This window comes from Sus scrofa, chromosome 6 (genome assembly GCF_000003025.6).
Source record: "Sus scrofa isolate TJ Tabasco breed Duroc chromosome 6, Sscrofa11.1, whole genome shotgun sequence".
Classification (NCBI taxonomy): Eukaryota; Metazoa; Chordata; class Mammalia; order Artiodactyla; family Suidae; genus Sus; species Sus scrofa.
Genome location: NC_010448.4, coordinates 65,048,896 through 65,074,616, shown reverse-complemented (window position 1 = coordinate 65,074,616; position 25,721 = coordinate 65,048,896). Strand labels below are relative to the sequence as shown.

At 64.4% G+C, this 25,721-nt stretch overlaps 1 protein-coding gene across 3 annotated transcripts in view; it reads left to right on the top strand.

Annotated features, from left to right (window-relative positions):
* MEGF6 (multiple EGF like domains 6) overlaps nt 1-19,084 on the top strand; it is an 85,917-nt gene extending 66,833 nt beyond the window's left edge. For 2 of the 3 annotated variants that reach the window (XM_021095213.1, XM_021095212.1), the window contains 31 exons: nt 381-503; nt 797-934; nt 1,838-1,957; nt 2,327-2,449; nt 3,030-3,212; nt 3,559-3,690; nt 4,488-4,616; nt 5,944-6,072; nt 6,752-6,886; nt 6,963-7,097; nt 9,300-9,425; nt 9,998-10,129; nt 10,208-10,336; nt 10,442-10,573; nt 11,066-11,194; nt 11,281-11,409; nt 11,593-11,721; nt 12,053-12,181; nt 12,466-12,594; nt 12,746-12,874; nt 12,990-13,118; nt 13,258-13,389; nt 13,511-13,639; nt 14,182-14,310; nt 15,241-15,369; nt 15,614-15,742; nt 15,952-16,080; nt 16,171-16,299; nt 16,866-16,994; nt 18,189-18,236; nt 18,464-19,084. In XM_021095213.1, coding sequence (XP_020950872.1) covers nt 381-503; nt 797-934; nt 1,838-1,957; nt 2,327-2,449; nt 3,030-3,212; nt 3,559-3,690; nt 4,488-4,616; nt 5,944-6,072; nt 6,752-6,886; nt 6,963-7,097; nt 9,300-9,425; nt 9,998-10,129; nt 10,208-10,336; nt 10,442-10,573; nt 11,066-11,194; nt 11,281-11,409; nt 11,593-11,721; nt 12,053-12,181; nt 12,466-12,594; nt 12,746-12,874; nt 12,990-13,118; nt 13,258-13,389; nt 13,511-13,639; nt 14,182-14,310; nt 15,241-15,369; nt 15,614-15,742; nt 15,952-16,080; nt 16,171-16,299; nt 16,866-16,994; nt 18,189-18,236; nt 18,464-18,525 — 3,914 coding nt within the window. In that variant the 3' untranslated portion in view covers nt 18,526-19,084. The remainder of the gene's footprint in view (nt 1-380; nt 504-796; nt 935-1,837; nt 1,958-2,326; nt 2,450-3,029; nt 3,213-3,558; nt 3,691-4,487; nt 4,617-5,943; nt 6,073-6,751; nt 6,887-6,962; nt 7,098-9,299; nt 9,426-9,997; nt 10,130-10,207; nt 10,337-10,441; nt 10,574-11,065; nt 11,195-11,280; nt 11,410-11,592; nt 11,722-12,052; nt 12,182-12,465; nt 12,595-12,745; nt 12,875-12,989; nt 13,119-13,257; nt 13,390-13,510; nt 13,640-14,181; nt 14,311-15,240; nt 15,370-15,613; nt 15,743-15,951; nt 16,081-16,170; nt 16,300-16,865; nt 16,995-18,188; nt 18,237-18,463) is intronic. The other variant, XM_021095214.1, reaches the window with a different exon arrangement.

The following is a 25,721-nucleotide window of genomic DNA, read 5'->3' as shown; positions in this document are numbered from 1 at the left end:
GGAGGCTGTTAGTTGTAGCCAACATTTCTTCACCCCAACGTTACCTCATGACTTTCTGAATTGCAGGGGGTTTGGGAGGCTTGTTTTTGGCCACACCCATTGTGTGAGGGCCTGGGATTGAACCCAAGACACAGCAGTGACAACGCCAAATCTTTAACCCCTAGGCTACCAGGGAACTCTGGAGCCCAGACTTTGAACTGTGCCCTCCTCGCGCTGGGAGAGGGCACTGCTCTGTGGCTGGAGTGAGTTGATGAAACCACAGATGCCCAGAGGGAAGGCCGGAGAGGGCACTGGGGCCTCCCTCCTGGCACTGGGGACCTGACCCCTGACCCCTCCTCACTAAAGCACCAGCCCCCCAGCCTTGACCCTCTCCCATTTAGATGTGGATGAATGCGCCACGGGCCTGGCCCAGTGTGCCCACAGCTGCCTCAACACCCAGGGCTCCTTTAAGTGTGTGTGCAACGCGGGCTACGAGCTGGGCGCTGATGGCCGGCAGTGCTACCGTGAGTAGACGTGGGCCAATGTCACCTCGGGGTGGAGGTGTCTGGGGGGCAGCACGGCTCCCTGGTCCCAGTCCCCCAGCGGCCACCAGCTGGCTTTGGCAGAGGGCGGCGCCAGGCATGGGGGCTGCGCGTGGGCTCCAGGAGGGCGGGGGGCCCCAGAGCCCACCTGGCCCGGGGGCTCTGTGCTGCCTGTCTGCCGGCAGAGCAGCAGTGGCTGGGGTCGGGAGGACCACGCCGGGTGGAGGTGTCACCCCAACCCCTGTCCCCTGCCCCCGGTGGCGGGTCTTGTGCAGGGATCGAGATGGAGATAGTGAACAGCTGTGAGGCGGCCAACGGCGGCTGCTCCCACGGCTGCAGCCACAGCAGCGAGGGGCCCATCTGCACCTGCCCCCATGGTTACGAGCTGGGCGAGGACCAGAAGACGTGCATTGGTGCGAGCTGCCCCCTTCCCGCCTCAGGCCCGGGGCTCTCTGCCGCCCCGTCTGTGCCTGGGTTTGATGCCTCAGTGGGGAAGCTCCCTCCTGTCACCCCCAGTCCTGCTCTCTCTGCCCTGGGAGGAGGGGGGAGTGGGACGAGGGGGCTGCTGAGAGGCAGCACCGGGACCCCGCCGAGCACCCGCCTCCCCACGTCCGCCTCCGGCTCTGCTCAGCCAGTTGGTCAAGTGCCCACGTGCTGTGGCATGCGAGGGGCCCCTCTGCACGGGGAGACCCACCTCCAAGACAACTCCCCGCCCCCCCAGTCTGCCCCCACAGCAGGCACGGGGTCCTGGGGCCAGGACCTGTGTCCTGCGTGTTTCTGTGGGTGTGGGACCATGAACTTAACCTGGGTGCCTGTGATTGTGTGCGAGTACCTGCAACTTGTGCAGGTGTGCATGTGATTTTGTGCAGGTGTGCATGTGGTTGTGTGTAGGTGTGTGGTTGGGTGCAGGTGCTCATGGGGCTGTGTGCAGGTGTGTATGATGTCATGTGCGGGTGTGTGATGTGTGCAGGTGGGTAATGTGTGCACGTGTGTGTAGCTGTGTGCAGGTGTGTGTGATGAAGTGTGTAGGTATGTGTGGCTGTGTGCGTGTGTGTGTGATGTCACGTGCAGGTATGTGATGTGTGCAGGTGTGTGTGATGTGTGTAGCTGTGTGTGCACGTGTGTGATATGTACAGGTGTGTGTGATGTGTGCAGGTGTGTGTGATGTCATGTGCAGGTGTGTGTGATGTATGCAGGCATGTGATGTGTGCAGGTGTGTGTGGCTATGGGCAGGTGTGCATGCATGGTGTGCTGTGGAGGGCCGGGCATCCGGGCAGGCTCTGGTGCCAGCTGGGCTCGTGCTCTGTGCTCCACAGACGTTGACGACTGTGCCGACTCCCCGTGCTGCCAGCAGGTTTGCACCAACAGCCCTGGGGGCTACGAGTGCAGCTGCTATGCTGGCTACCGTCTCAGCACTGACGGCTGCGGGTGTGAGGGTGAGTGGTGAGCCACCGGGGGGGCAGGGGGGCTGCCCGAGGACATGGGGGTGACTCTGCTCTCCACCCCAGTGCTCCCTTTGGGTGTTGGTTGAGCGCCTGCTGACGGCAGGACTGTGGGCACCTGCCCACCCCCTCCCCCTCTTGTGGTCGCTGTCTTCTCTCGGGGTTGGGCCCTCACTCCGGCTGCTCCCAGCCTGGCCTCTCTCGGGCAGCCCATCCACTGTCCCTCTGACCCTGGGGACGGGAGGGTATTGGCCAGCAGGCATGGCCACCATGTCTGGTCCGGTGGGAGGGCTGGGGCAGGAGGGGCCTCCTGAGTCCCCAGCCCCTGGAGGACAGGGGCCGCAGCCCCGGGTTTGCCTGCAGATGTGGACGAGTGCGCCTCGGGCCACGGCGGCTGTGAGCACCACTGCACCAACCTGGCCGGCTCCTTCCAGTGCTCCTGCGAGGTCGGCTACCGGCTGGATGAGGACCGCAGGGGCTGTTCCCGTGAGTCTCTGCCTGGCATCATGGGGACCCCGTCTTCCTGGAGCACTTTGCCCCAACTTCTTGGCATCTCTCCTGGTGCCCCCATGCCCACCCTCCTGGCTGGCTGGACCCCACCTCAGATTTGCCTCTCACTGTGGGACAGGCCAGGGACAGCGGGGGTGGGGAAGTGGGAAGGGGCTGGACAGATGGCACCCCCCAGGGCAGTGGGTTCCTCTGGGGTCCTGGAGGTCTGGCTTCGGCCCTGCCCTAGTGAGAGAAGGGACGCCATTCCTGGGGCTGAGGACAGTGTCCAGGACAGAGAACTGTCCCTGTCCCCACACCCACCCCGTGCTCAGGGTCCCTAGGGCCAGTGGGGGGGTGGACATGGCCCAGGGCAAGTCCTCAGGGCCCAGAGCCTTCTCTGTCCTGGGCAGTAGAGTCAGGGCATAGCTGGGACGCCCTTGGTGGCTGGGGGAAGAGGGGCACAGTGGGGGCTGGAGGTGGGGCCTGGGGTCCTCCGGGCACTGAGGGGGCGGGGGAGTCCAGTTTCATGGAAGATGGGTGGGTGGTAGGGGCTAAGGGCTTTTGTGCCCCCCCCCAGACCTGGAGATGACCGAGGTGGGGCTGGACGGCCATCTGCCCCTCGTGAGACCCCTCCCGCATGTCGCGGTGCTCCAGGACGAGCTGCCCCACCTCTTCAGAGACGACTATGTTGGGGCCGAGGAGGATGAGGAGGTGGAAGAGGCAGAGGCACGGGGCGAGCACACACTGGAGGAGAAGTTTGGTGAGTGGCAGGCGTGTCCCAGGGCTCCTGTGCCAGCCCCTGGGGGCCCATCTTGCGTGAGGAAGGACTTCTTTGGTGGCCTGGTTTGACTAAGGCTCGGAGAGGCTGAGTCACTTGCTCAGTTTGCCCAGCGTGTCCAGGGCTGAGCCTGGCTGGACCCTTGCAGGCCCTGGCACCTGGCTGCCACGTCCCAGCTCGCCCACAGGGGTCTTCGTGACCTGGGGACGTCCCTTGTGCCCCCTTCTCTGGCCTGAGGACCTGCACTGACCTCTGTGGACCCGAGCCAGGGCAGGGCCTGAGGCCAGGGGTCAGGGGCCAAGGCCCCTCTCCCTCTCTGTCCACCCAGTCTGCCTGGACGACTCCTTTGGCCAAGACTGCAGCTTGACCTGTGACGACTGCAGGAACGGAGGCACCTGCCGCCCCAGCCTGGACGGCTGTGACTGCCCCGAGGGCTGGACCGGGCTCCTCTGCAACGAGAGTGAGGCGGGGCGGGGCGGGGCGGGGCGGGGGCGGGGCCGGGGCCGGACCATCTCCTCTGCTCGTCTGCGAGGAGAGGCGGGGCGTGGCTTGGGGCGTGGCTCGTCTGGAGGAGAGAGGGGCGGGGCTCGTCTGTGAGGAGCTAGGAGAGGCGGGGCGGGGCCCAGAGCCCGAGGACAGCAAGGCAGGGGCTCCACCGGGTCCAGCCGTCCGCTGTGTGCCAGCCTTTCTTCTAGGCATTGGGAGACCCTGGGGGCTAGCAGGGCCCAGCGTCCGCCCCTCCCCGATACCACAGTTAACCAGAGTCTGGTGACAGGCAAGCCAGCAACTTAACTAAGACATAAAGAGGTCTGATGAAAGTCAGTGGGCAATGGGTCAGCTGTGCTTGTGTACTGGGGGAGTGCTGACTTCCCCAGGCCATGCAGCAAGTTGGTAGCTCAAGTGCATTCGAAAACTGCTCTCCCAGCTTCTGCCCAGAGCCTGTCCACTCCCTGCCCACAACCCCAGGAGTCTCAAGGGTCGTGGTGACTATCTTGGAGGGTCTGCCAGTGATGGACTCAGAAAGTGCTGGTTGAGAAGGTGGACCTGTCAGAGTTCAGAGGGAGCAGATGAAGCAATTGATTAATGATGTCTGCCATACCGTGGGTGGGGGCACGGGGCACAAGTGCTCTGGCACATGTTGGCTTCTGAACTGGGTGACTCGAACCCCAGGAGGGGTCTCAGCATCTCTGGACAGGGTTCTGGACCCAGAGTCCTTCTGCGGGCCGGTGACCCTGGTGTCGTTCTGTCCCCGTGCAGCTTGTCCTCCAGACAGCTTCGGGAAGAACTGCAGCTTCCCCTGCAGCTGTCAGAACGGCGGGACCTGTGACCCTGCGACTGGGGCTTGCCGCTGCCCTCCCGGTGTCAGCGGTGCCCACTGTGAGGACGGTGGGTGCAGCCCCTCCTGGGCCTCAGGGGTTATCCTTGGGGTGGAGGGAGGGGCAGACACCCCCTCCCAGCTCCTTCAGCAGGGGAAGGGGGAAGGCATGGGTGGGGCCCTTTAGTGGAAGAGGCATTGAGTCTTCATCGTTGATTGGACTTGGAGGAAGAACGGCCCTTTCGTCATGGGTTCCCCTGGGAGGTAATGAGCTCCCTGTTCCTGGAAGCATTCAAGGGGAGCTGTGTGGTGGCTGGGTGGGAACACGACTGGGGCCACTAGGCATGGGCTGGAACTAACATCCTCTGTCCCTCTGACGTTGCAACATTCTGGAGGAACTAGAGAGTTCACGTAAGTCTCCTAGGTGACTGGTGATTCATCTTAAATCTTTGGACCTGTGCGTTTCTGCTGCTTTGCAGGCAAGTGTAGCTAAACTATCAAGGGCTTCCCGCCTTGGCAGCGGCTGGTGGAGTCAGGGTACCCATCCCCAGTGCCTGTAGTGGCCTGTGTCAGCTCTGCAGGGAGGCTTTGAGGTCTCAGGGCGGGCAGCAGGGCTTTCCGTGCCTCCTGCGGGTCCCCTCCTCGGCGCAGTCTGCGTCTCTGCCTTCCTTCCCCTGTGATCAGAAAGCCCGCTGCCTGTTGGAAGCCATCTGTGTGAAGCTGTGTGTATGAGCGGGGCCCTCCTGGCAGTTAAAGGGTCTGCATTTTAGTGCTGCTGTTTGTGACGAGGTGTGGCTTCCTGCAGACGGGGCCTTGGTCAGGGTCCTGTGTGTAAAGTGCACCTGTGCAGGTGAGCTGGAGGAGGTTTATCCCAGCTCTCAGGGGCACCTAGACTGGTTTCCTAGACTGCAGGTGCTCCAGGCTGGCGGCTGCCTCCCTCTGGTCTCTGTCTCTGTCTTCCCGTGGCTCCTTTTTCCTCTGTCCAGCCTCCCTCCCCTTCTCTTCCAAGGATGCCCGTTGGATTTGGATGCTCCTGGAGAGCTTGGTGGTTAGGGCGTGTTGGTGCCCGTCAGGCAGGGAGAGTGGGCTGTCTTTGAGCGTTTCCTGCATGTGTGCTGGGGAGGCACTTGGCCTCCTGCCCTGGCTGCAGACCCCGGGGGCACAGGCCAGCCAGGGCAGATGGCCCTGCTCTGACCTCGTGGTGCCCTCACCAGCCTCTGGGATGCTCCCTGTCTGGGGTGTGGGATCCTTAGGTTGCTGGTGGCCCAGAGCCCTCCGGCTATGTCCCGGAGGCCTGGGCCCCCCTCTTGGCTCCTGTTATGGGCACTGGGCCTCTTGGAGTGGGAGGTACGTGTCTGGGTGGGCAGTCAAGCGCCCCCCCACCCCTGCTTCCTGCAGGCTGCCCCAAAGGCTTCTATGGCAAGCAGTGCCGTAAGAAATGCCACTGTGCCAACCGGGGTCGGTGCCACCGCCTCTACGGGGCCTGCCTCTGTGATCCAGGGCTCTACGGCCGCTTCTGCCACCTCGGTGAGTCCTGCCGCCTGCTGGCTGCCTCCGTGTCCGGGGAGGTGGGGGACGGGGCTGTCGAATGGGCCAGGCACCTGTGGTGCCTTCCTGCCACAGTCCAGCTTGTGCTCAGCTGTCACCGTTTACAGTGACACCAGAGGACCCGGGGGCTCAGCGAGGTCCCCGGCTGGGATGGGGGGGGGTCTGCCTCAGGTCTGCGGACTCAAAGCCATGTTCTCTGGACTGTGCTGTCCACCAGGGCACCCCCGTGGGCAGTCCCAACCCCGGCCAGGCTGGTGGGTGGGCTGCAGACGTGGGCAGGGCTGCCCTCCCGTGGAAGCTCATTTTGGCTTTTGGAGTTTCCTGGCAGCAAGAGCAAGTTCTGAGCCTGCAGCGGGATCACCCCTGCCTGGGTCCACAGACACTGGGGTGGGAGAGGCTGTGGGCTGGTGGAGAAAAGGGGGTGATGGCAGGCAGACCTCATGAAGCAGTTTTAGAGGGAGGAAACGGGGCCCCCTAGTGTTTCCTGGCTGGGAAGCGCTGTTTGAGACCCTGTTTCTCGTCTGCGAAATGTGCACAATGGGGCCAGCGCCCCCGGCACTGTGCAGGGCACAGCCTAGTGAACTGGTTCGAGACCCTGGATGGGTAAGGGTGTGTGCTCGCGGGGGAATGGCCCCTCACAATTGTTCTGTGGGTGCAGCCTGCCCGCCGTGGGCCTTTGGGCCGGGCTGCTCGGAGGAGTGTCAGTGTGAGCGGCAGAACACGCGTGCGTGTGACAAGAAGGATGGCACCTGTGCCTGCAAGGCAGGCTTCGGGGGCGAGCGGTGCCAGGACGGTGAGTGCAGGGACGTGGGGGGTGGGCCCCGGCGGCGTTGGCAGAACCCTGCAGGCCCCTCTCCCCTCCCCTGCAGAGTGCCGGCTGGGCTTCTTTGGGCCTGGGTGCCTGCAGACGTGCACCTGCCCCCCGGGCGTGGCCTGTGACCCCATCAGCGGCGAGTGTGGGAAGGAGTGTCCTGCCGGCTACCGGGGGAAGGACTGTGGCCAAGGTGAGTGGCTGCCCGGTGCCCGGGGTCTGGGTGGGGTATGGGTCCTCTGGCCTGTGCAGGGCGTGGGCACCAGAGCTGCTGTGAGCTGGAGGCTGAGTCAGCCCTGCAGCCTGACCCTGGTGGCCCCTTGACCTGGCAGCGCCAGTCCCTGCCCTGGTCACACGGTGGTGACTCAGCCACAGGTCTGCCTGCCCCTGTGCTCTGGAAAGCGTGCGTGTGAGCGCACGTGGGCGTGTGCAGGGCATCCCTGAGGAGGGCTCGGTGCCTCTCCAAGGCTGTCCCCACCCTCGATCCCTGGCTCATCCATCACGGAACAGATTGCGTGTGCCCTGTGCTGGCAGCCGGGCCCTGGGGCTCCGCCCTGGTGGGTCTGCGCAGGCGGGACAGAGGCAGCTGCCCCTGAGGGTGGCCCTCGGAGCGAAGTCTGGATGGGAGGTGCCAGTGTGGGACGTGGGTGACAGAAAGTCCTCCACGTGGATGCCCAGGCCAGGGGTGGTGTGACTGGGCACCAAGCACAGGCAAGGCTGGAGGCTGGCAGGCCCTCCATTTACCTGTCATGGGCAGCTGAGGGTGGGGGAGCCCTCACTGTGAGCAGTGGGGCGGCCCTGGCCACTGATAGGGCGGGCAGGTTGGGACCCCCTTGGCTCAGGACACCGTGTCCTCCCCATCCATCCTCCGGGGTGGGTGCCAAGGGGGCCTGCGGTGTGAGTGGCTGACGCTGGGAAGAGCAGCAGCTCCAGTCCCCCTCTGTCAGACCTGCCACCCAGCTGCCCCATCTTTCTGGGGAACAGGGAGGTGGGGGGAGCCCACCGCCCAGCTCCAGCCGAGGGGTCAGCCTCTCTCTGCACCCAGGCCCGGCACCTCCTGCTTGGTGGTCCAGGAGCCCCCTGGGTGATCCTGCCGAGGGCTCTTGGCTCCGGTTGGTGCAGGAAGGGTGTGTGTGGGGGGCTGGGAACCCAGCCTGGAACCCCCCACCCCCGCAAGCGCACCTGCACTCTGGGGACCCCATGGTCTCAGGTGCCTTCGTCCCCCATTGTGGAGCAGCAGGAGCTGGAGGATCCGGCCCCGGTGACAGGGCTACAGCTCCCCTGACTCGCCTGACTCTCCTCTCTGCCGCTCCCCCAGGGGCCCAGGCTCTTTCTCCGCCTCAGCGGCCCGCCTGCTGAGCCTGAGCCGGGAGGGCCTTCACCCCCAAACCTTCCCTGCTGCTTTTCTTTGCTTTTCTTTCCCTTTTTTCTTTAAAAGCCTCCAGTGCCCTAAGGACGAGCCTCAGGAAATGACACACATATTTTTACAGCAATGATGAGCTCCCCGCTGTGGTTAGGTCTGGAAAGTATTACGGCTCCAAACGCCCGTCTGCCCCCAATTAGTGGAGCGGGCTCCCAGGCCTGGTGGGACGGCTCCATCGGGCACCACTGGGCCTCCCTGCCCTCAGTGCAGGCTGCGTGGGTGCCCCCAGTGTGAGTGACTCTCCCCGTCACCTGCTGGGTGTGTGTCGCGCCCGGCCACCCGCTGTGTGCCCTGCGTGCCCGCCTATTGACCAGCTTGTGTCTGTGGTGGTCCCCGCGGGGTGTGGGCCCTCGTAGGGCTCACTGGGGTGTGGCCTTTGTCCAGATCCATCTTAGGGCCGGGGGAGGCCCCAGGCCTGGCGCCATCCCACTCCACCTTCCCCGAAAGTGGGGGGTCCTCACTTCAGCCCCACTGCGGTTTTGGGGTCCCAATTCTTCACTGTGGAGCGTGGCCCTCTGCCCGCCCGCTCCAGGGGCTGTGCTGGCCTTCCTAGGCCCAGAGCATTCCCGGTAGCCGCTCTGTGCTGGGACCAGTAGGGCCTTCTCACTGCCGGGCTGCTGTCCCAACCAGGGCAGGCGGGGGTGCGGGGGCCCTACAAGGCCCCTGGAGCAGCCACTGCGACCCTTACGAGTGGGCGAGGCTCATGGCCCCAGCGTTCTTCCCTGAAGCCCTGCTCTGGGCCCAGCACCGGCTGGCTCTCCTCCCCAGGACACCCCCACTCCTGGACATGGAGGTGACCAGCCGGGGGGGGCAGCCCAAGTAGGCCCCTCCCTGCCCATGACCCATCTCCTGCCCACTCCTGTGACTGCCCTCTTCACCAGGGGGCCCTGGCTGTGTCCCGCAGCCCCCCTGGGGTGGGGGAGGAGGGCAGCTGCGAGTGGGGGCTGAGGTCCTTGCTGCTGCCCCCTGCAGAGTGCCCGGCGGGGACATTTGGCTTGAACTGCTCTGGCTCCTGCTCCTGTCGGGGGGCCCCCTGCGACCCGGTCACGGGGCAGTGCCTGTGCCCTCCTGGGAGGACCGGGGATGACTGTGGGGCAGGTGAGTGGCAGCCGTGTCCTGGGATCCCTTCGTTTCCCTGTCCTGGCCGTGTTTGGGGCCCCCAGCCCCGGGCTGTGTTCGGGAAGCCCTGGCCCCCGCCCCGGAGCCCCACAGGCCCCACAGCAGCTTCAAGAGCCCACAGCAGCTGCAAGAGCCCACATCAGCCAGCCTTGGGTCTGGATGTGGGCATCTGTGGCTGCCTCGTGGCTGTACCCACAATGCGCCCATAGAGAGGTGCACTGCGGACGTCGGCCACGGGGACAGGTTGGCCAGCAGCCCCCAGCCATCCCTGGGCCTGTGGTTTGTCCTCCCAGCTGCCTGATCAGGGCCCGGGTTCACTGTCCCTCTGGTGGGGCCCTTTTAGCCTGTTGAGCCATCCTGGGCCACGGGCTCCCATTCTTGGCGGTGGATGCCCCGTAGCGTGCCACCCACGAGGGGGCTGGAAGTGACCACGAGCTATTCCTCTGTCTCCTCCGGGACAGCTCAGGTGGGGACAGAACTTCCTGCTCCCTGAGGGCCCCAGCGAGGCGCTGGGGGAGACTGACCGGCTGTGGGGGGGGGAATGGGGGAAGAGTGTCCCGAGGGCCGCTGGGGGCTGGGCTGTCAGGAGATCTGCCCGGCGTGTGAGCATGGTGCCACCTGTGAGCCCGAGACGGGAGCCTGCCTGTGCCGCCCTGGCTTCACCGGCAGCCGCTGCCAGGATGGTGAGTGCTGCGCCGCCCCGGCCCAGCCCCCTGCCACCCCCCGGGGGGGGGCTGGTTCTCACCCCCCGCCCCCTGCAGCTTGCCCAGCAGGCTGGTTTGGGCCTGGCTGCCAAACGCGGTGCTCCTGCGCCAATGATGGACACTGCCACCCGGCCACTGGCCGCTGCAGCTGCGCCCCGGGGTGGACCGGTCTCAGCTGCCAGAGAGGTAGGAGGCCCCTGGGCAGCCTCCATCTAGGCCCCATCCCCTGACCTGGCCGTGGTGCCTGTGGGCTCTGTTGGGCCCGAACAGAGTGACTGGCCTCTATTGCAGCCTGTGACAGTGGGCACTGGGGACCTGACTGCAGCCACATCTGCAACTGCAGCGCAGGCCATGGGAGCTGCAATGCCGTCAGTGGCCTGTGCGCGTGTGAGGCCGGCTACGTGGGCCCGCGGTGCGAGCAGCGTGAGTCCTGACCTGGCCCTCACACGCCTGCACGCGCCCGCACACGCCTGCACATGCACAAGTGCACGTCGGGAGACCCGGTCCTGCCCTCCTGTCCCCAGACGAGCAGGAAGTCCCCTCACCTGAGCCCTCCTCCCCCTCTCTCCCCCACCCTGGACCCAACAGAAGGCCCACTGAGGGGCAGGCCGGGAAAGGTGGGCCAGTCCCACCCCATGGGACCCCTGGCTCCTGGAGGAGGCTGGGAGGGGTCTGATGAGGGTCGGGGGCCCTGGTCTTTAGTGTAGACCCCAAGCCCCCGCCCGGTTTATGGGCCTGGGGCTCCCTCCTCCCTAGGGCTCAGGGCTTGGTTCCTAGATGGGGGAGGGATGCGGAGACCTTGGGTAGGGAGGGGCTTCTCCTGCCCACTGTTGCAGGCCCTGGCTGGGTGGCAGAAGCCTGGGCAGGACTGGGTCAGGCTCACTGTCCCCCCCAGCTGATGGTCTGGTGTCTCAGGGTGTCCCCAGGGCCACTATGGGCCAGGCTGTGGGCAACAGTGCCAATGTGAGCACGGAGCAGCCTGTGACCATGTCAGCGGGGCCTGCACCTGCCCGGCCGGCTGGAGGGGAACCTTCTGTGAGCGTGGTGAGTTGGGATGCAGGCTGGGTGGCTGGGCGTGCAGGTGGGGTCCTGGGACCGCTGGCCGTCTCCATCACTGCCCCTGCCTGCAGCCTGCCCGGCCGGCTTCTTCGGAGTGGACTGCCACCACGCCTGTAACTGCAGTGCCGGGGCCTCCTGTGACGCTGTGAGCGGGTCCTGCCTCTGCCCTCCTGGCCGCCAGGGCCCCCGCTGCTCCCAGAGTGCGTGAGGCCTCCATCAGCCCTGGGTCCCGCCAGTCAGGGTTAGGGCTAGGGTAATCTGTGGCTGCCCCGAGTGGTGCCCAGGCTGGAAGGAGGGGCAGACAGAGCCAGCCTGGGCACTGTCTGCTGCAGCCCCTCCTGGGTCGGTGCCCCCAGGCCCCTGACCGCCCCCCTCTCCTGCAGCCTGCCCAGCCCACACATACGGGCACAACTGCAGCCAGGTCTGCTCCTGCTCTAACGGGGCCTCCTGTGATCCTGTCCACGGGCAGTGCCGCTGTGGCCCTGGCTGGACGGGCCCCGCCTGCCTGCAGGGTAAGCCCTGACCAGGAGTCTGGGGCCAGGCCGTGCAGGTGGACATAAAGCCCCCTGGGGTTGGGGGGCAGGGAGGGCAGAGGACTTTCCTGGGCACCTGATGGGGAGCAAGGCCTAGACGCCAGGGCTACACCCTTCAGCCCTGAGCCCCCAGAGTTGGGCCCGGGGGCCCGGGGGCGGGGGGAGGTCCTTCTAGAGCTGGCCCTGGGGGAGGCCCCTGCGCCCAGTGCCTGATGTGGGGCTGCAGATCCCCACGGACTGGCCCTGGGAGGGCTCGGGCCCTGGCCTGGCTGGCGGCAGGCTGCAAGTTGCTTCTCTTTTCGCCCCCCAGCCTGCCCCGCAGGCCTCTATGGCGAGAACTGTCAGCATTCCTGCCTTTGCCAGAACGGGGGCACCTGTGACCCTGTCTCAGGCCACTGCAGCTGCCCGGAGGGCTGGGCTGGCCTGGCCTGTGAGAAGGGTAAGCGCTGGATGGACAGAGGAGGGAGGTGGGCCCCGGCGGGGTCGGTGGGACCCAAGGCTGGCGCCCCAACGTACCCTGGTGCAGCCCCCTCCCTCTGTGGCCAGAGATGCTGCCCAGTATTGCGGGGGGCAGGTCCTGAGTTTGGCCTGCCGTGTGACCAGCCCCCTGGGCCCCTCTCTTCCCAAGGACATGGGCTCTGAGGCTCTGGGTGCAGGAAGCGTGGGGGGGATCCGGGGTCTCCTGGGTCCTGGGGTGGACCCTCACCTGATCCCACCTTGCAGAGTGCCTCCCGGGGCTCTTTGGAGCCAGCTGCCAGCACAGCTGCCGATGCCTCAACGGCGGCCTCTGTGACCCGCGCACAGGCCACTGCCTCTGCCTGGCTGGCTGGACCGGGGATGAATGCCAGAGCCGTGAGTGGGGCGGGCTGGGGGCCCACCCGGGGCAGCCTGGGCGGGCAGGGGGTGGGGGCCTCAAGAGGCGGTCAGTCGGCAGGTGCAGGGTGGGGCTTTCCTGCCTCAGCCTAGGAAGCAGGACTCAGCCGCTGCCCATCTCTCCCCACAGCCTGTGCCGAGGGCACCTTTGGGGTTCGCTGTGAGGAGCCCTGTGCCTGCCGCTGGGAGGCCGCCTGCCACCATGTCAGCGGGGCCTGCCTCTGCCCCCCGGGGTGGAGGGGCTCGCAGTGTGAGAACGGTGAGCCCCCAGCCCCGTCAGCGCCCCGGGTGGGGGTGGGTCCTTCACGCAGGGACCCCTCCGGGCCCCACGTGGGCGCCGGGCTCCCCACCACCCCACCGGCGCCTTCCCACAGCCTGCCCGCCTGGCTGGTTTGGAGAGAGCTGTGCCCAGCACTGCCAGTGCCCACCTGGTGCCGCCTGCCACCACGTCTCCGGGGAGTGTCACTGTCCCCCAGGCTTCACGGGGCCCGGCTGTGAGCAGGGTAGGTGACCGCCTAGGTGTGCCCTGGGGCAGTGGGTGCTTCAGGGCACAGGCCCCGAGACCTCTAGCCCCAGGAGGGGCTCCGGGGAGGACACGCGCTCCAGCCTGGCTGAGACTGACCCCTCCCGCCTGCACCCCAGCCTGTCCGCCTGGCACCTTTGGGGAGAGCTGTGGGCAGAAGTGCCAATGTCCTGGCGAGAACCAGGCCTGCCACCCGGCCTCGGGGGCCTGCGTGTGTGCCGCCGGCTACCACGGCTCCGGCTGCCGGCAACGTGAGTGCTGCCCATGCACCTGCTGGGCCCTCGGGGAAGGTGGCCGGGGCGGGAGGTCAGCGGCTCCGCCTTGTGGGGCAGGGTGGGCCCCGGGCCCTGGCAGCTGGCCCTCCCCCTGCAGGGTGCCCGCCCGGGCGGTTCGGGCCCGGCTGTGAGCAGCTATGTGCGTGTCTCAACGGGGGCTCCTGTGACCCGGCCACGGGGGCCTGCCGCTGCCCTGCTGGCTTCCTCGGAACCGACTGTGGCCTCGGTAAGTGGCCAGGTGAGGGTGGGGCCGCTCAGCCTGCGGGAGGGCAGCCCTGACCACCCCTTCCTGGCCCCCACACTGGGCCTGGCTCCAGGCTGGGCTGAGCCGGGGGTCTTGGTGTGACCACAGCGTCCCCCCAGGCTGGCTCTGCCCGGCCATGGGCTGTGCCCCTGACGTGGGCCATGTCCACCAGTGTCCATGCAGAGGCCAGCTGGGCATGCTGGCAAGAGAAGGGCCTTTCCCTGAATCATGTGGGGACGTTCCCCCTGCCTGGGATCCTGGCTGGGCTGGTGGGGTGGGGGCTGGGGGCAGAGGAAGTCACTGTCACTGCAGCGCAGGCCTGGCCCCCAGCAGGACCTGTGGGTGGAGGAGATGCCATTGGGGGCGGTGGTGTGTGTGTGTGTGTGCACGGGAGCAGGGGCCCTGCCCTGTCTGGGCAGACATGGGAGTCTCCCCAGCCCCACCCCGCCTGTCCTGTCGCATCCTGTCCCATCCCAGGGGGGCATCCAGCCAGGAGTGGCCACCCTCTCGTTTCCTCCCGGCAGCCTGTCCACATGGCCGCTTTGGCCTCGGCTGTGCGCACGTGTGCAGATGTGGGCAGGGGGCGGCCTGTGACCCTGTGACTGGCACCTGCACCTGCCCCCCCGGGAGGACCGGCGTCCACTGTGAGCACGGTGAGAGCCGCCTGCTGCCTCGTGAGCTGGAGGTGATGGGGTGAAGCCGTGGGGTCTCTGTGGGAGAACTGGGCCCCTGCCATGGATCCCTCGGTGACCTGAGGATAAGGAGTGAGGCTGACAGCCGTGCCCACTTGGGTCCTCAAGTGTCCTGTCTGATTCCCTGCGGCCAGTGGGGGTGGCAGAGGTTCTGACCCAGCGCCCCCTAGTGGGAGGGTCCAGCAGCTCTCGGGGCTGAGGATGGCGCCGGCTTCTGGGCTGACGTCCCTCAGGCCCTTTCTGCTGGGCCCAGGGTCGGGGACCCCACGTAGTGGGAGGCCCAGAACACAGGCCACGGTGGGGAAGTGGGGTGGCCCCTGGAGACGGCTGTGGGGCTCACGCTCATGAGGGCATGCCTGGTCCCCCAGGCCATGCCGTGCTACTTGATCTGGCCCCAAGGGCTGTTAGGTCGGACCAGGACCTGCTGCCCTCTGGTCCCCATCTAGGGGCTGGTGACCGTCTCCCAAGCCCTGGGGCCTGGCTTCACCCAGACCGTGTCCTCACCCCCAGGGAAGGATGGAAGCCATGGGTCAGATTCTGAACAGGGGCTGTGTGGCATGCAGGGCCCCCCAGCCTCCTCTTAACCTGGGGTGGGGGGGGGTCTGCCACCTCAGGAAGGCCTCCCTGACCCCTCTGGCCAGCTGGGCAGCACTTGCAGCCCTGTGTCATCCTCAGCACTGAGTCAGGCCTGGTGTTTGCTGGCAGGATGAATGAACAGGCAGATGTGGTTGGTGTTGCCTCCTGGCACATGTGGGCCCCAGGGGCAGGGACAGGCGCCAAGAGGCCCACAGAAGTGTTTGTTGAATGAATGCCTGATCTCGTGAGGGTGTGTCCCCGGAGGATGTCCCGCCCTCGGCCAGAGCTCTGAGCAGTGCCCCACTCTGTCTCTAGGCTGCCCCCAGAACCGGTTTGGTGTGAACTGTGAGGGCACGTGCTCCTGCAGAAATGGGGGCCTGTGTCACGCCACCAACGGCAGCTGCTCCTGTGGCCTGGGCTGGACAGGGACGCACTGTGAGCTGGGTCAGTGTCTGTGCCAGTCTGGTGGCCCTATCGCCCTGTGGCCTGAGGGTTGGCTCCTGCGGTGGGGCGGCTTCGACCCTGAATGGCAGTGGTGTGGGGGGCCTGGGTTCCCCGGGAAGGGCTGTGCTCAGGGGTGTTTGGGGGCGGGGCTCCACGGGTCGCCTGGGTCAGGCTGGTGCCCCGGGCCCGACCCCTGTACCCCTGCCCTTGCGTGGCGGGAGGCTGACCCTCAGCCTGTCCCCAGCCTGCCCTGCCGGACGCTACGGGGCCGCCTGCCACCTGGAGTGCTCCTGCCGCAACCAGGGCACCTGCGAGCCTGCCTCGGGGGCCTGCCACTGCGGCCCTGGCTTCTATGGCCAGGCCTGCGAGCACCGTGAGTCGTGGGGTGGGCCTAGCCTGGCCCTGGGCACTCCTGCGCTGTCCCTGCCCCTCCCCATGGGGCTCCTGGGGTGAGGTCTCTGGCTCAGGGTCATGGGGGAGCAGGTGCTGGGCCTGGGGGAGGAAGGGGGGCCAGGCCCTGACCCGGTCCTGCGCTGCCTCTGGGCAACCCGTCAGGAGCTCCCCCGCCCTGGTCTCTCTCAGCCTGTCCCTCCGGCTTCCATGGGGCTGGCTGCCGGGGGACGTGCGAGTGTCAGCATGGCGCCCCCTGCGACCCTGTCAGCGGCCGCTGTCTCTGCCCTGCCGGCTTCCACGGCAAGTTCTGCGAGAGAGGTGAGTGCTCTGTGCCCCCAGCCCACGGGCTCCCACCCATCCCCTCGCCCTGGGAACAGGCTGGGGTACTGAGCTCACTGCCCCAAACAGGGTGTGAGCCCGGCTCATTTGGAGAAGGCTGCCGCCAGCGGTGTGACTGCGGGGATGGGGTGCCCTGTGACTCGGTCACCGGCCGCTGCCTATGCCCCCCGGGGCGCACGGGGACCACCTGTGACCTCGGTGAGCCTGGGGGCTTGCTCGGTGGGGGCATGATGTGGGTCTGTCGGTGTTGCTGGAGCCCCTCCTGGGTCGTGCCCTGGTCTGGGCACTGTGCCCGTCCCTGTACAGGGCGCAGTGGCTGGCAGGAGGCTCAGGTTGGAGCTCCTGCTCTGGTTGTCAAGACCAGGCCTTGCCCTCTGGCCCCCACCAGAGCCCTTGCGTGGCCTCTCCCTGGGGTGGGGGCCACAGTCATAGGAAGAGGCCCTGGTTAGGAGACCCTCCAGGCCTTGGGGGAGGGTGGCCTGCGGGGGCTGCACACACGTCCCCCTCCTGGCTCTCAGCCGTTTTTTCTCTGGGGGGAGCATCCCTGACCACCAGCTCCCTCTTCTGGCCTTGGGGCTGGGCAGGAATTTGGGGCAGTGATTTAAGGCTGGTGCCCAGAGCCTGGTGCTTTCTCATGGGACAACCTCATACTAACTGGGGGGAATGACGCCCCCGGGAGGCCCAAGGCCTGGGGGCCTGGTCCCAGGCGGACCGGAGAGGCACTGAGGCCCAGCTCTCCCGCCCCCCCCCCCACCTACCCGCAGGCTGCAGAAGGGGCTTCTTCGGGCCAGGCTGTGCCCTGCGCTGCTCCTGCGGGGGTGGGGCCGACTGCGACCCCGTCAGTGGGCAGTGCCTGTGTGTGGATGGCTACACAGGGCCCACGTGCCGGCAGGGTGAGTCGGGCTGCCGGGGGGAGGGAGGACACTGCAGCCTGGGCCAGGTTGGCACACAGTCCAGCGCAGTAACCGCGGTGTCCGCACGGCCTGTGATGGGCGACGCGTGAGCCTTCCAGCCCCCGGACCTGGACTGTGGGGTGGGACTCGGCCCTGCCACCACCCTGGAGCAACCCCCCGGACTCCAGGCCCAGGCAGAGGCAAGGGTGGATGGACTCACCCTGCAGGGGCCAAGACCCTGTGGGCAGGGCTGGGTGATCCTGGTGGGGGGCGCTGACCCAGCCCAGAGCCCCGGACCCTTCCTGGCCTTGCGTTTGTGTGAACTGGGGCCTGATGGTGACGTGTGTGCACGTGTGTGCATACGTGTGCCTGCACCACCCGCGGGCAGGGGCGGGGAGGTCCCGCAGCAGCACCACGGCCCTTAGCCTGAGGCTCTGGGACTGTGCTGTCTGCAGGCAAAGCGTGGGGTGTCCCCGCCCTGCTGATGTCCTCTGGTCAGCTTCCCTGGGCCCAGCCTGCTGCCCAGAAGGCACCGCATGGAGAGGGCCCTGTCTGGAAAGAGACGGGCTCCTGGCTTGAGGCCTGGGCAGGACCGGCGCTGAGATGCGGGGAGGGGTAACTGGGGTCCTCAGGGTTGGTAGTGGTGTGCGTCTTTCAGAGTCTCCCAGAGGCAGCCAGGGACTTAAACCGTTAAGGACCTTTAGGCGAGGTGTCCCCTCCAGCACAGGGCAGGCGGGCAGGTGGAGGCAGAACCTGTAGGCCTGGTGCTGGGAGGAACCCTGTGCACCGCGCCACCTTGTGGTCAGATCTGGTACTGCACCACAGGCGCCCTGGGTCCCTTGCCATTTAGGGCGGGTCAGGAGCTGGGGGTTCATTGGCCTGAGGCCCTGCCTGCATGAAGCCAGGTGGGCAGGAGGACAGACAGGGCCTCACTGCCCCCTGCCCTGGAGTGAACCCGACTTGGCCTGGAGTGAAGTCCCTCCCCATCCAGCCCGGAGTCCTGCTGCACGGCCCCCTCTGGCTGGACAGGGCTGGGAGCTTTCGTTTGGGGAGCAGGTAGCCCTCCAGTCACATAGGAGTGAGGCGGGGAGAGGCTGGGGTCCCCGCAGGCCTGGGTGGGGTTAAGCCTTGAGCGCCATTGCTGGGGCCCACCCAGGGCGGGGCTCTTGCTGAGCTGTGTCTGTCTGCCTGCAGGTGGGCCCTCCCAGCTCCTGCAGAGCCTGTCCCCAGCCCTGGGCCCAGGTAAGGGTGGCATTTGGTGGTGTCACTGGTCCGTTCTCAGAGGAGGGATGAGGCTCGGGCACTTTTGCAGAACCTGGGCCCCACAGTGCCGTGGGCATCCCAGAGATGAGACTGGGCGGCGGCTGGGGGGAGGGCTGGGCTCGAGCTGGAAGGACAGAAGGGGAGTGGGATGTGGTGGCTGCGTGTCCACCCGCCCTGGGCTGACCCTCCTCTCTCCTGTCCTGCAGCAGCCTTTCCTGTCACTGCCTCTCACGGCCCCAGGCTTGGCAGCAGCCCGGAGAAACACTAGGTCAGGGGTAGCCCAGAGAGGCTGGCCTCGCAGGCACCGCTGAGGAGTCCCAGGGCCTTGGTGACCGCTGAAGAAGGATGCCCGGGGCCAGGACTGTGGCCATGCCCTTGTCTTCAAGGCCTGTGGACCGTGGTGGGGCCTCTCGCCCTGCGAGAACTGTTGACCAGGAGGGAGGCACCTCCCAGCCCAGCTCTGCGCTCAGCCAAGGACCTCAGGGCCGAGGGAGCCGCGCCTGCCACCTCCTGGGGCGGGAGTGAGGGCAGGTGCGGGCGCAGGTGCAGGCGTGGGCCGCCCTCCGAGCAGGTCCTTCTGGTGCTAAGCTCTGAGGCTGCTGCAGCCCAGCCCGTTCGCCTGGAAACACAGCAGCCGTATTTATGGAAAGGTATTTATGGGCAGCTGGACGCGGCCACTGCACCCCTCAGTGCTGGAGGGCCCTCTGCTCCTGCCCCACCCAAGAGGCCCTGCCTTGGGACCACCGGGCCCTGAGGGGCCTCTGGGCAGTGGGCTTCGGTACCATGTGGATCGCCGTAAGTTAAGAAAGGAGCCGCTGCTCCCTCGAGGCTTGTGTGTTCTCTGCTTTGTGCGGTGCCTCGTGGTGGGCCCCCGGGTGCACCGGCCTGAGTGCATTTGGACAAGAACCTCTGCCTGACCTGGGAGGCCCATGTGACCCTGGCTTCTTCCTGAGGACAGCAGTGCCACACAAGCAAAGCTGGGTTTATCCCCGTTCCCAGTGCTCTAGAGGTACCTGTGCCCAGAGACCCAGAAAGTGCTGGTTTCAGAGCCCACATGTGGGGTGGAGGGCTGGCCCGGGGCAGGGCTGCTGGCTGATACGGCCAAGAGCAGAAGGCCTCATGGGGTGAGATAGGGCGGATCCCGGTAAGCCTTGTCCCCATAGACAACTAGTGAACCACCAGTGGCAGAGGAAGTTGCATGAACAGGCCTCCGTGTTACGACTTTCAAGTACTGGAGGTCCCGTCGTGGCTCAGAGGTTAATGAGCCCGACTAGTATCCGTGAGGATATGGATTCAATCCCTGGTCTTGCTCAGTGGGTTAAGGATCTGGTGTTGCCGTGAGCTGTGGTGTAGGCCACAGACATGGCTCGGATCCCATGTTGCTGTGGCTGTGGTGCAGGCTGGCAGCTGCAGCTCCATCAACCCCTAGCCTGGGAACCTCCATATGCCACGGGTGCGGCCCTAAAAAGACAGAAAAAAAAAATGACTTTCACGTACCTACATATAATCCATATTCCATATACCCCTCGCATATTCCGGGAGGGGCAGGGATGGCGGGATGTCCAGTGATGCTGGCAGCGGCCCATCAGGAAGGACCACCCTCAGGACTGAGCATGGAGGATGCGGAAGCTGGAGCTGGTGGGAAGGCAGCCGGCATCTGGCTGAATGATGAGTTTTCCAGCTCAGGACACGGCCAGGGGACAGCAGGGAGGCTGAGAGAAGACACGGGAACGGCCGGAGGAAGTGGGCGATGGGGTGTGAGCGTCATCTCTGAGCTCCTAGAAAAAGGGGGTGAAAACCGCTGCCGTGAAGCAACGAGCGCTCAGGGCCGAGGCTGGGTGAGCTCAGGTCGCAAGCACTCACGGTGCAAACAAAATAAAATGCAACAGAAAAGCCACGGTCCAAAGAAGTTAAAGATCGGAGGCCAAGAGAAATTCTAAAACTATCGGAAAAAAGGAACAGGAGTCAGAGTGTCCTCAGGCGCCACCACAGAAAGCGAGAAGCTTCTGATAGTCTCTTTTCAAGGTGTTGAAGAAATGAGGTTGAAGAGGTGTTGGATTGTCTGTCCCGCTCAACCTTCGCTGAGAAGAGAAATCGGCATTAGTCTTGAGCATCCAGAGCCCCGGGGGTGCCACGTGAGAAGTAGGTGTGAAAATGCCCTCAGAGGACTTTTCCCAGTTATTACGGAGGGCCCGAGACGGTCCGGTCCTCGTGGTTAAGAAAATCTGCAGTCACAGGGGGAGCCGGGCGCCAGGCCAGGTGGAGCGGGCTGAGGAGAGTGCCCGTCGCTCTGCCCGGGAGGCAGACGCCGGTGAAAGGCTGCTAAACCTTAGTGCGGCTAGAGCTTAACAAGATACTGTGACTTCCGCAAAAATCCTGGTAGGATGTTTAAATTTTTGTTTTTGTTCTTTTTTGTCTTTTTAGAGGCTCATCCTGGGCACATGGAGGTTCCCAGGCTAGGGGTCGAATTGGAGCTGTAGCTGCTGGCCTGCTCACAGCCACTGCAACACCAGATCCAAGCCCCATCTGTGACCTACACCACGGCTCATGGCAACACCGGATCCTTAACCCACTGATCAAGGCCAGGGATCGAACCCACAACCTCATGGATACTAGTCGGGTTCGTTACCGCTGAGCCACAATGGGAACTCCCTGAAACCAGTAATTTGAATGTGCTGTTTACAAAAATCGTTACAAAACTAAGATACAGCAGTGATAACATTGTAATAATATTTGCACACATGATATATATATATATGTATGCCTGTATTAATTTCTTTCTGCTTATGTATATACACAGTTGTATTTGTCTATAAAGCTTACACTCGTGAATGGAGGATAACGGCGTGTTTAGCAGAAGCAACACTCCTTCTTTGAAGAATAATAAGAAAACTCCAGTAAGACTGATGATTTTTTAAACATGAAGGAAGGAAAAAAAAAATACGTGGGAGCTCCTGCTGTGGCGCAGGGGTTGAGAATCTGACATTGTCTCTTTGGCAGTGTGGGTTCAATCCCTGGCCCAGTGTGGTGGGTTAAGGATTGGGTGTTGTTGCAGCTGTGGTGTAGGTTGCAGCCGCGGCTCGGATTGCATTCCTGGCTCTGGCACGTCCATGTGCTGCAGGTGCGGCCAAAAACTACAGACACAGAGAATGAGACATAAAGGGGGCTCTTATGGACAACCAGGTACCAGTCACCTTGACCACTTAGGAAAGTGGCTACGTTTGGGAAACTGTAACAGGCCAGGAGCAGTGTAAGCAGAAGTAAGAAACTTGAATAAACCAGTTACTTAAGGAAACGAGTAGTCACAGCCCTCCCCTCTGCCTCCCCCCCAGAACCCCGGGGTCAGGTGTTGGCAGAGGGGCTGTGCCCAACTTCCAGCACGCCAGAACGAGTCTGACCTGGGTCGGTGCAGGAACATTCAGTAGAGGAAACGTAGCTCAGGTTTTCAGGAGGCCAGCGCCGACCGAATTCTCCAGCCGGCTGAGGGCGGGGCGGGAAAAGAAGGCGACACTCAGGACACGGGGGCCCTGGTCCTGAGTGAAATGTCAGCTACGCAAATAGAAAGATTTAGAAAACAGTGTTCGCTTGATCCTGCAGGGCTTGGGCTTGATTAGGTGCGAGGAAGTTTGAACTGATGAAAACGTGCCCATGTGTTGGATGAGATGAGAAATCATACTTGTCTTGATCAAAGCCGAAGGTGCTGGGTCCAGTTCAGCATCTCTTTTGGATGTAAATTCTTGGAAAACGGTACAGAAGCCGCTTTCCAGACAGTGGTTCTGTGCCAAGGATCTACTGCAAGTTGAGTGTGTGTGTGTCGGGGGGGAGCAGTGGGTTCCGGCCTCTGTCCAAGGCCACCACGACCCCAACCTGGGCACCTGTCTCCCCTCCCCCGCGTTACGGGTCTCCTCGGCTGTCCTTCCATTCTGGGACGCAGAGTCTGGGCGGCAAGGGCTCTGCCTGCGTCATGCAGTATCTCTGGACGGACCCTGTATCGGGCCCAGCACGTGCTGTGGGAAGGATGGACAGAGCCCCTTAAAGATCGAGAATCAGACTCGCTCACACTGTCAGGTGAGGAAAAGAGCAGAGGGTATGTGGACCTGCGAGGAAGGGGCAAAGCCGCCGGTCTCTGTGGCGGAGCTGAGAGGGCCTGAGACAGCTTGGCGCGGATACAGAGTTTGGCAAAGTGGCCATGAGATCATCTGAGAGGAAGTGTGCAAAAGCTGTGAAATCTACAATTCTTCAGGAGTTCCTGTCGTGGCTCAGCGGAAAGGAATTTGACTAGTATCCATGAGGATGCAGGTTCGATCCCTTGGTGGGTTAAGGACCTGGGGTTGCTGTGAGCTGTGGTGTAGGGCGCAGACACGGCTTGGATCCCGCATGGCTGTGACTGTGGTGTAGGCTGGTGGCTACAGCTCCGATTCTATCCCTAGCCTGGGAACTTCTATATGCCACAGGTGCAGCCCTAAAAAGACACAAAAAACCCCGAAAAAACTGTGGTTCTTCAGCACTGCCAGTGATCCACAAGAAAACAGAGTACAAAATAAGGTCCTCGGAGTTCCCGTTGTGGCTCAGTGGTTAACAAATCCGACTAAGAACCATGAGGTTGCGGGTTCGATCCCTGACCTAGCTCAGTGGGTTAAGGATCCGGCGTTGTCGTGAGCTGTGGTGTAGGTTGCAGATGTGGCTTGGATCCTGCTTTGCTGTGGTTCTGGCGTAGGCTGGCGGCTACAGCTCATATTAGACTCCTAGCCTGGGAACCTCCATATGCCATAGGAGCGGCCCCAGAAAAGGCAAAAAAAAAAAAAAAAATCCTATTCACCGTGGCAACAAAACCCAGAAACGTTGGACTTTATCTGGTGAAAAGATGTGTGAAGCCCTTCACAGCTTCAGATGTTAGGGGCCAGGAGTTCCCTGGTGGCCCCATGGGTTAAGGATCTGACATTGTTGCTTTGTGGCCTGGGTTCCACCCCTGGTGCAGGAACTTCCGCATGCCAAGGGGACTGCCAAAAACAAAAACCAAAAACAAAAAAAAAAAAAAACAAAACTTGGGCCAGAAAATGGGGATGCTGCCCCAGTTGGCTCTCAGGTGGACTTGGTCCCAGTGATGTGACATAGACGGGTGACAACTGGGATGGTTTGGAGTGTCTGACACGGAACCAGGGTCCATCCCGTACCAGTAATGCTTCCTTCCATACAACAGCTGTGATGTGAGCAGCCCCCGGGGGTGTGCGTGGAGGAGCTGGGATCCGCACATCCAAAAGCTGGTGCATGGCTTTTCTCCTGAGGGGCAGAAGCGGGGGTCCGAGGGCTGAGTGAGGCGCAGGGTTGGGAGACCCCCAGGCGCCCTTGGATGCGGTGAAGGCTGAGGGCTGGCTGCAGTGCCTCTGCCGGCCACCAGGGGCAGTAGAGGACAGCGGGGGGTCTCACAGCCAAAGGACCTTCGGAGGTGGAGCCGGGATGCTGGGATGCTGGGAGCAGGTAGACCTGCAGGGGGCGATCCTACAGCCCGTGCTGAACGCGGTGGAGAGGGAGGCCCCATAAACCCACACCCTTTAAGTAAGCGGTGCACCCCCTCCCCATGGAAGGGACACTGATCTACAAGGCCAGGCTGCATGCTCCAGGCCCCAGGGTGACGGCTCAGCTCAGCCCCTGAGGCTCCCCCAACAGAGGGCTGGTGGGCAGTCCAGCTGTGTGACCCCTCACCCCTGGCCCCTGTGCTCCGGGGGCCCTCACACACCTTGCTCCCACCTCCCCAAGGAGGGTGCCCACTGCCACTCCAGGGTAGGCACTGAGATGCCCACAGCGGCTCTGGGGAAGGGGTACTGGCCACCACTGTCCCCTGTCCCCCCAGTCATGTCCACCCTGGTGCCCCGAGGGGAGAGGCCCCTGCGGGAGGCTGGGACACCTCAGTCTGATACCACTGGACCCTATCTGGGCACAGACTTGGCTGGGGTTGGCTGGGGTCCTGGGAAGCCATTGACGCCCCCTGCCACAAGCCCACTGACCTCAGCAGGGGGCAGAGGGTCTTCTGGCCTCAGTTTCCCCACTTGCAACAGGGGGGCCGTGCAGGTGGCTGGGAGGAGGGGTGAGCTAGATAGGCCCTGCCTCCTGAGCCCCCTCCTCAGCCAAGCAGGTGTGGCAGGGTCCTCTGCGGGACCCGTTATCTGGAGGGGGCAGTGTCACCTGACACCAACACGGAGGCCACCTGCTGTCCTAAGAGGACCAGCTTGGCATAAGGCAGGTCCAAGCACCCTCGGGCTGAGGGTGGGGAGGGTCTCAGCTGGCCCTGCTCTGCTGGAGGGGGTCATGGCTCCTGAGCCCCCAGGGCTGGACCCAAGGTTGAGCAGAGGCCCCTGGGAAGAGTCCCGCTGGTGCTGGGGGGAGCCTGAGCCTTCTAACTGTGACGCCCCCCCACCCTCTGCCTTGGCCCCTCCAGGCCTCGCTGCAGCCGGCCTGCACTTCCTGCTTCTGCTGGAAGCGTCCTTGTCCTGCGCTGGCCTGGTCTGGCCTCCCCGGTGGACCCAGCCACCCCCAACAGCCCCGCCCCCGGTGGCAGCCCCTCCCAAGGGTCCTGGGCACCCTCTGTGCTAAACATTCTGACCCCCTGCTTGTGTGGTCAAGAGCCCACATCCACATTGCAGAAGGAAACCGAGCTGAGGTCGCTGGCCCCGGGTCACTAAAGCAGGGACGTTCCCGGGGCTTTTCAGACCCACTCTGCTCTGAAAACGTACCCAGCAAAGGAGGGGGTGGGCTGCCCTGCCCCGGAGTCAGGGGTCCATGGTCAGAAGGAGCAGGTGGGTGACAGGGCAGCTAGGCTCACGCACAGGTGCTGCCCACGCCTCCTGCCTGGGGCGTGTGCACACACACACACACCCCTGTGCCTCCCCTGGGTCACCAGCTTTCCCCACAGCAGCTCCAGGAAGAGCAGTTAGCTCCCAGGTGAGAAAAGGGAGGCCCCAGATTTCTACCTGTCCAGGAAGTAGGAGGAGCTGAGCCTGATCTCCGGTGACCCCACTCCCATCCCCCCTCCCACAGATCCCCCACTCGGGATGGCCCTGCATGGGCTCTGACCTGGGCATGGCCCTTCCAGTGGCCCGAGGTCACCTGGGAGCTTAATGGGGAGGAGCTGCCCCTCCCTCCTGGTGCCCAACCCCTCCACCACCTGGTTCCATCAGCTCCAGCCCCTCTGTCCCGCCCTGCCCGCCCCCTGCCCTGCTGGCTCCTCCCCTGCCCACCCCAGCCAGCCCCAGGGATGGAAAGGGCAGAGGGCGGGCCTTCTCCCCACCCAGTTCTGGTCAGCAGGGGGGATCCACACCCCAGCTTTCATGAGGAAGACAGGGCCCCATCTGGATTGGACAGGGTGTCAGAGGAAGGCTGGCGTGTGAGTGGGAATTGCAAGGGCTGGCCGGGGTGGCTGGGGCTGCTGGGAGCATGAATCTGTCCCTCTGGCTCCTGGCCCTGCAG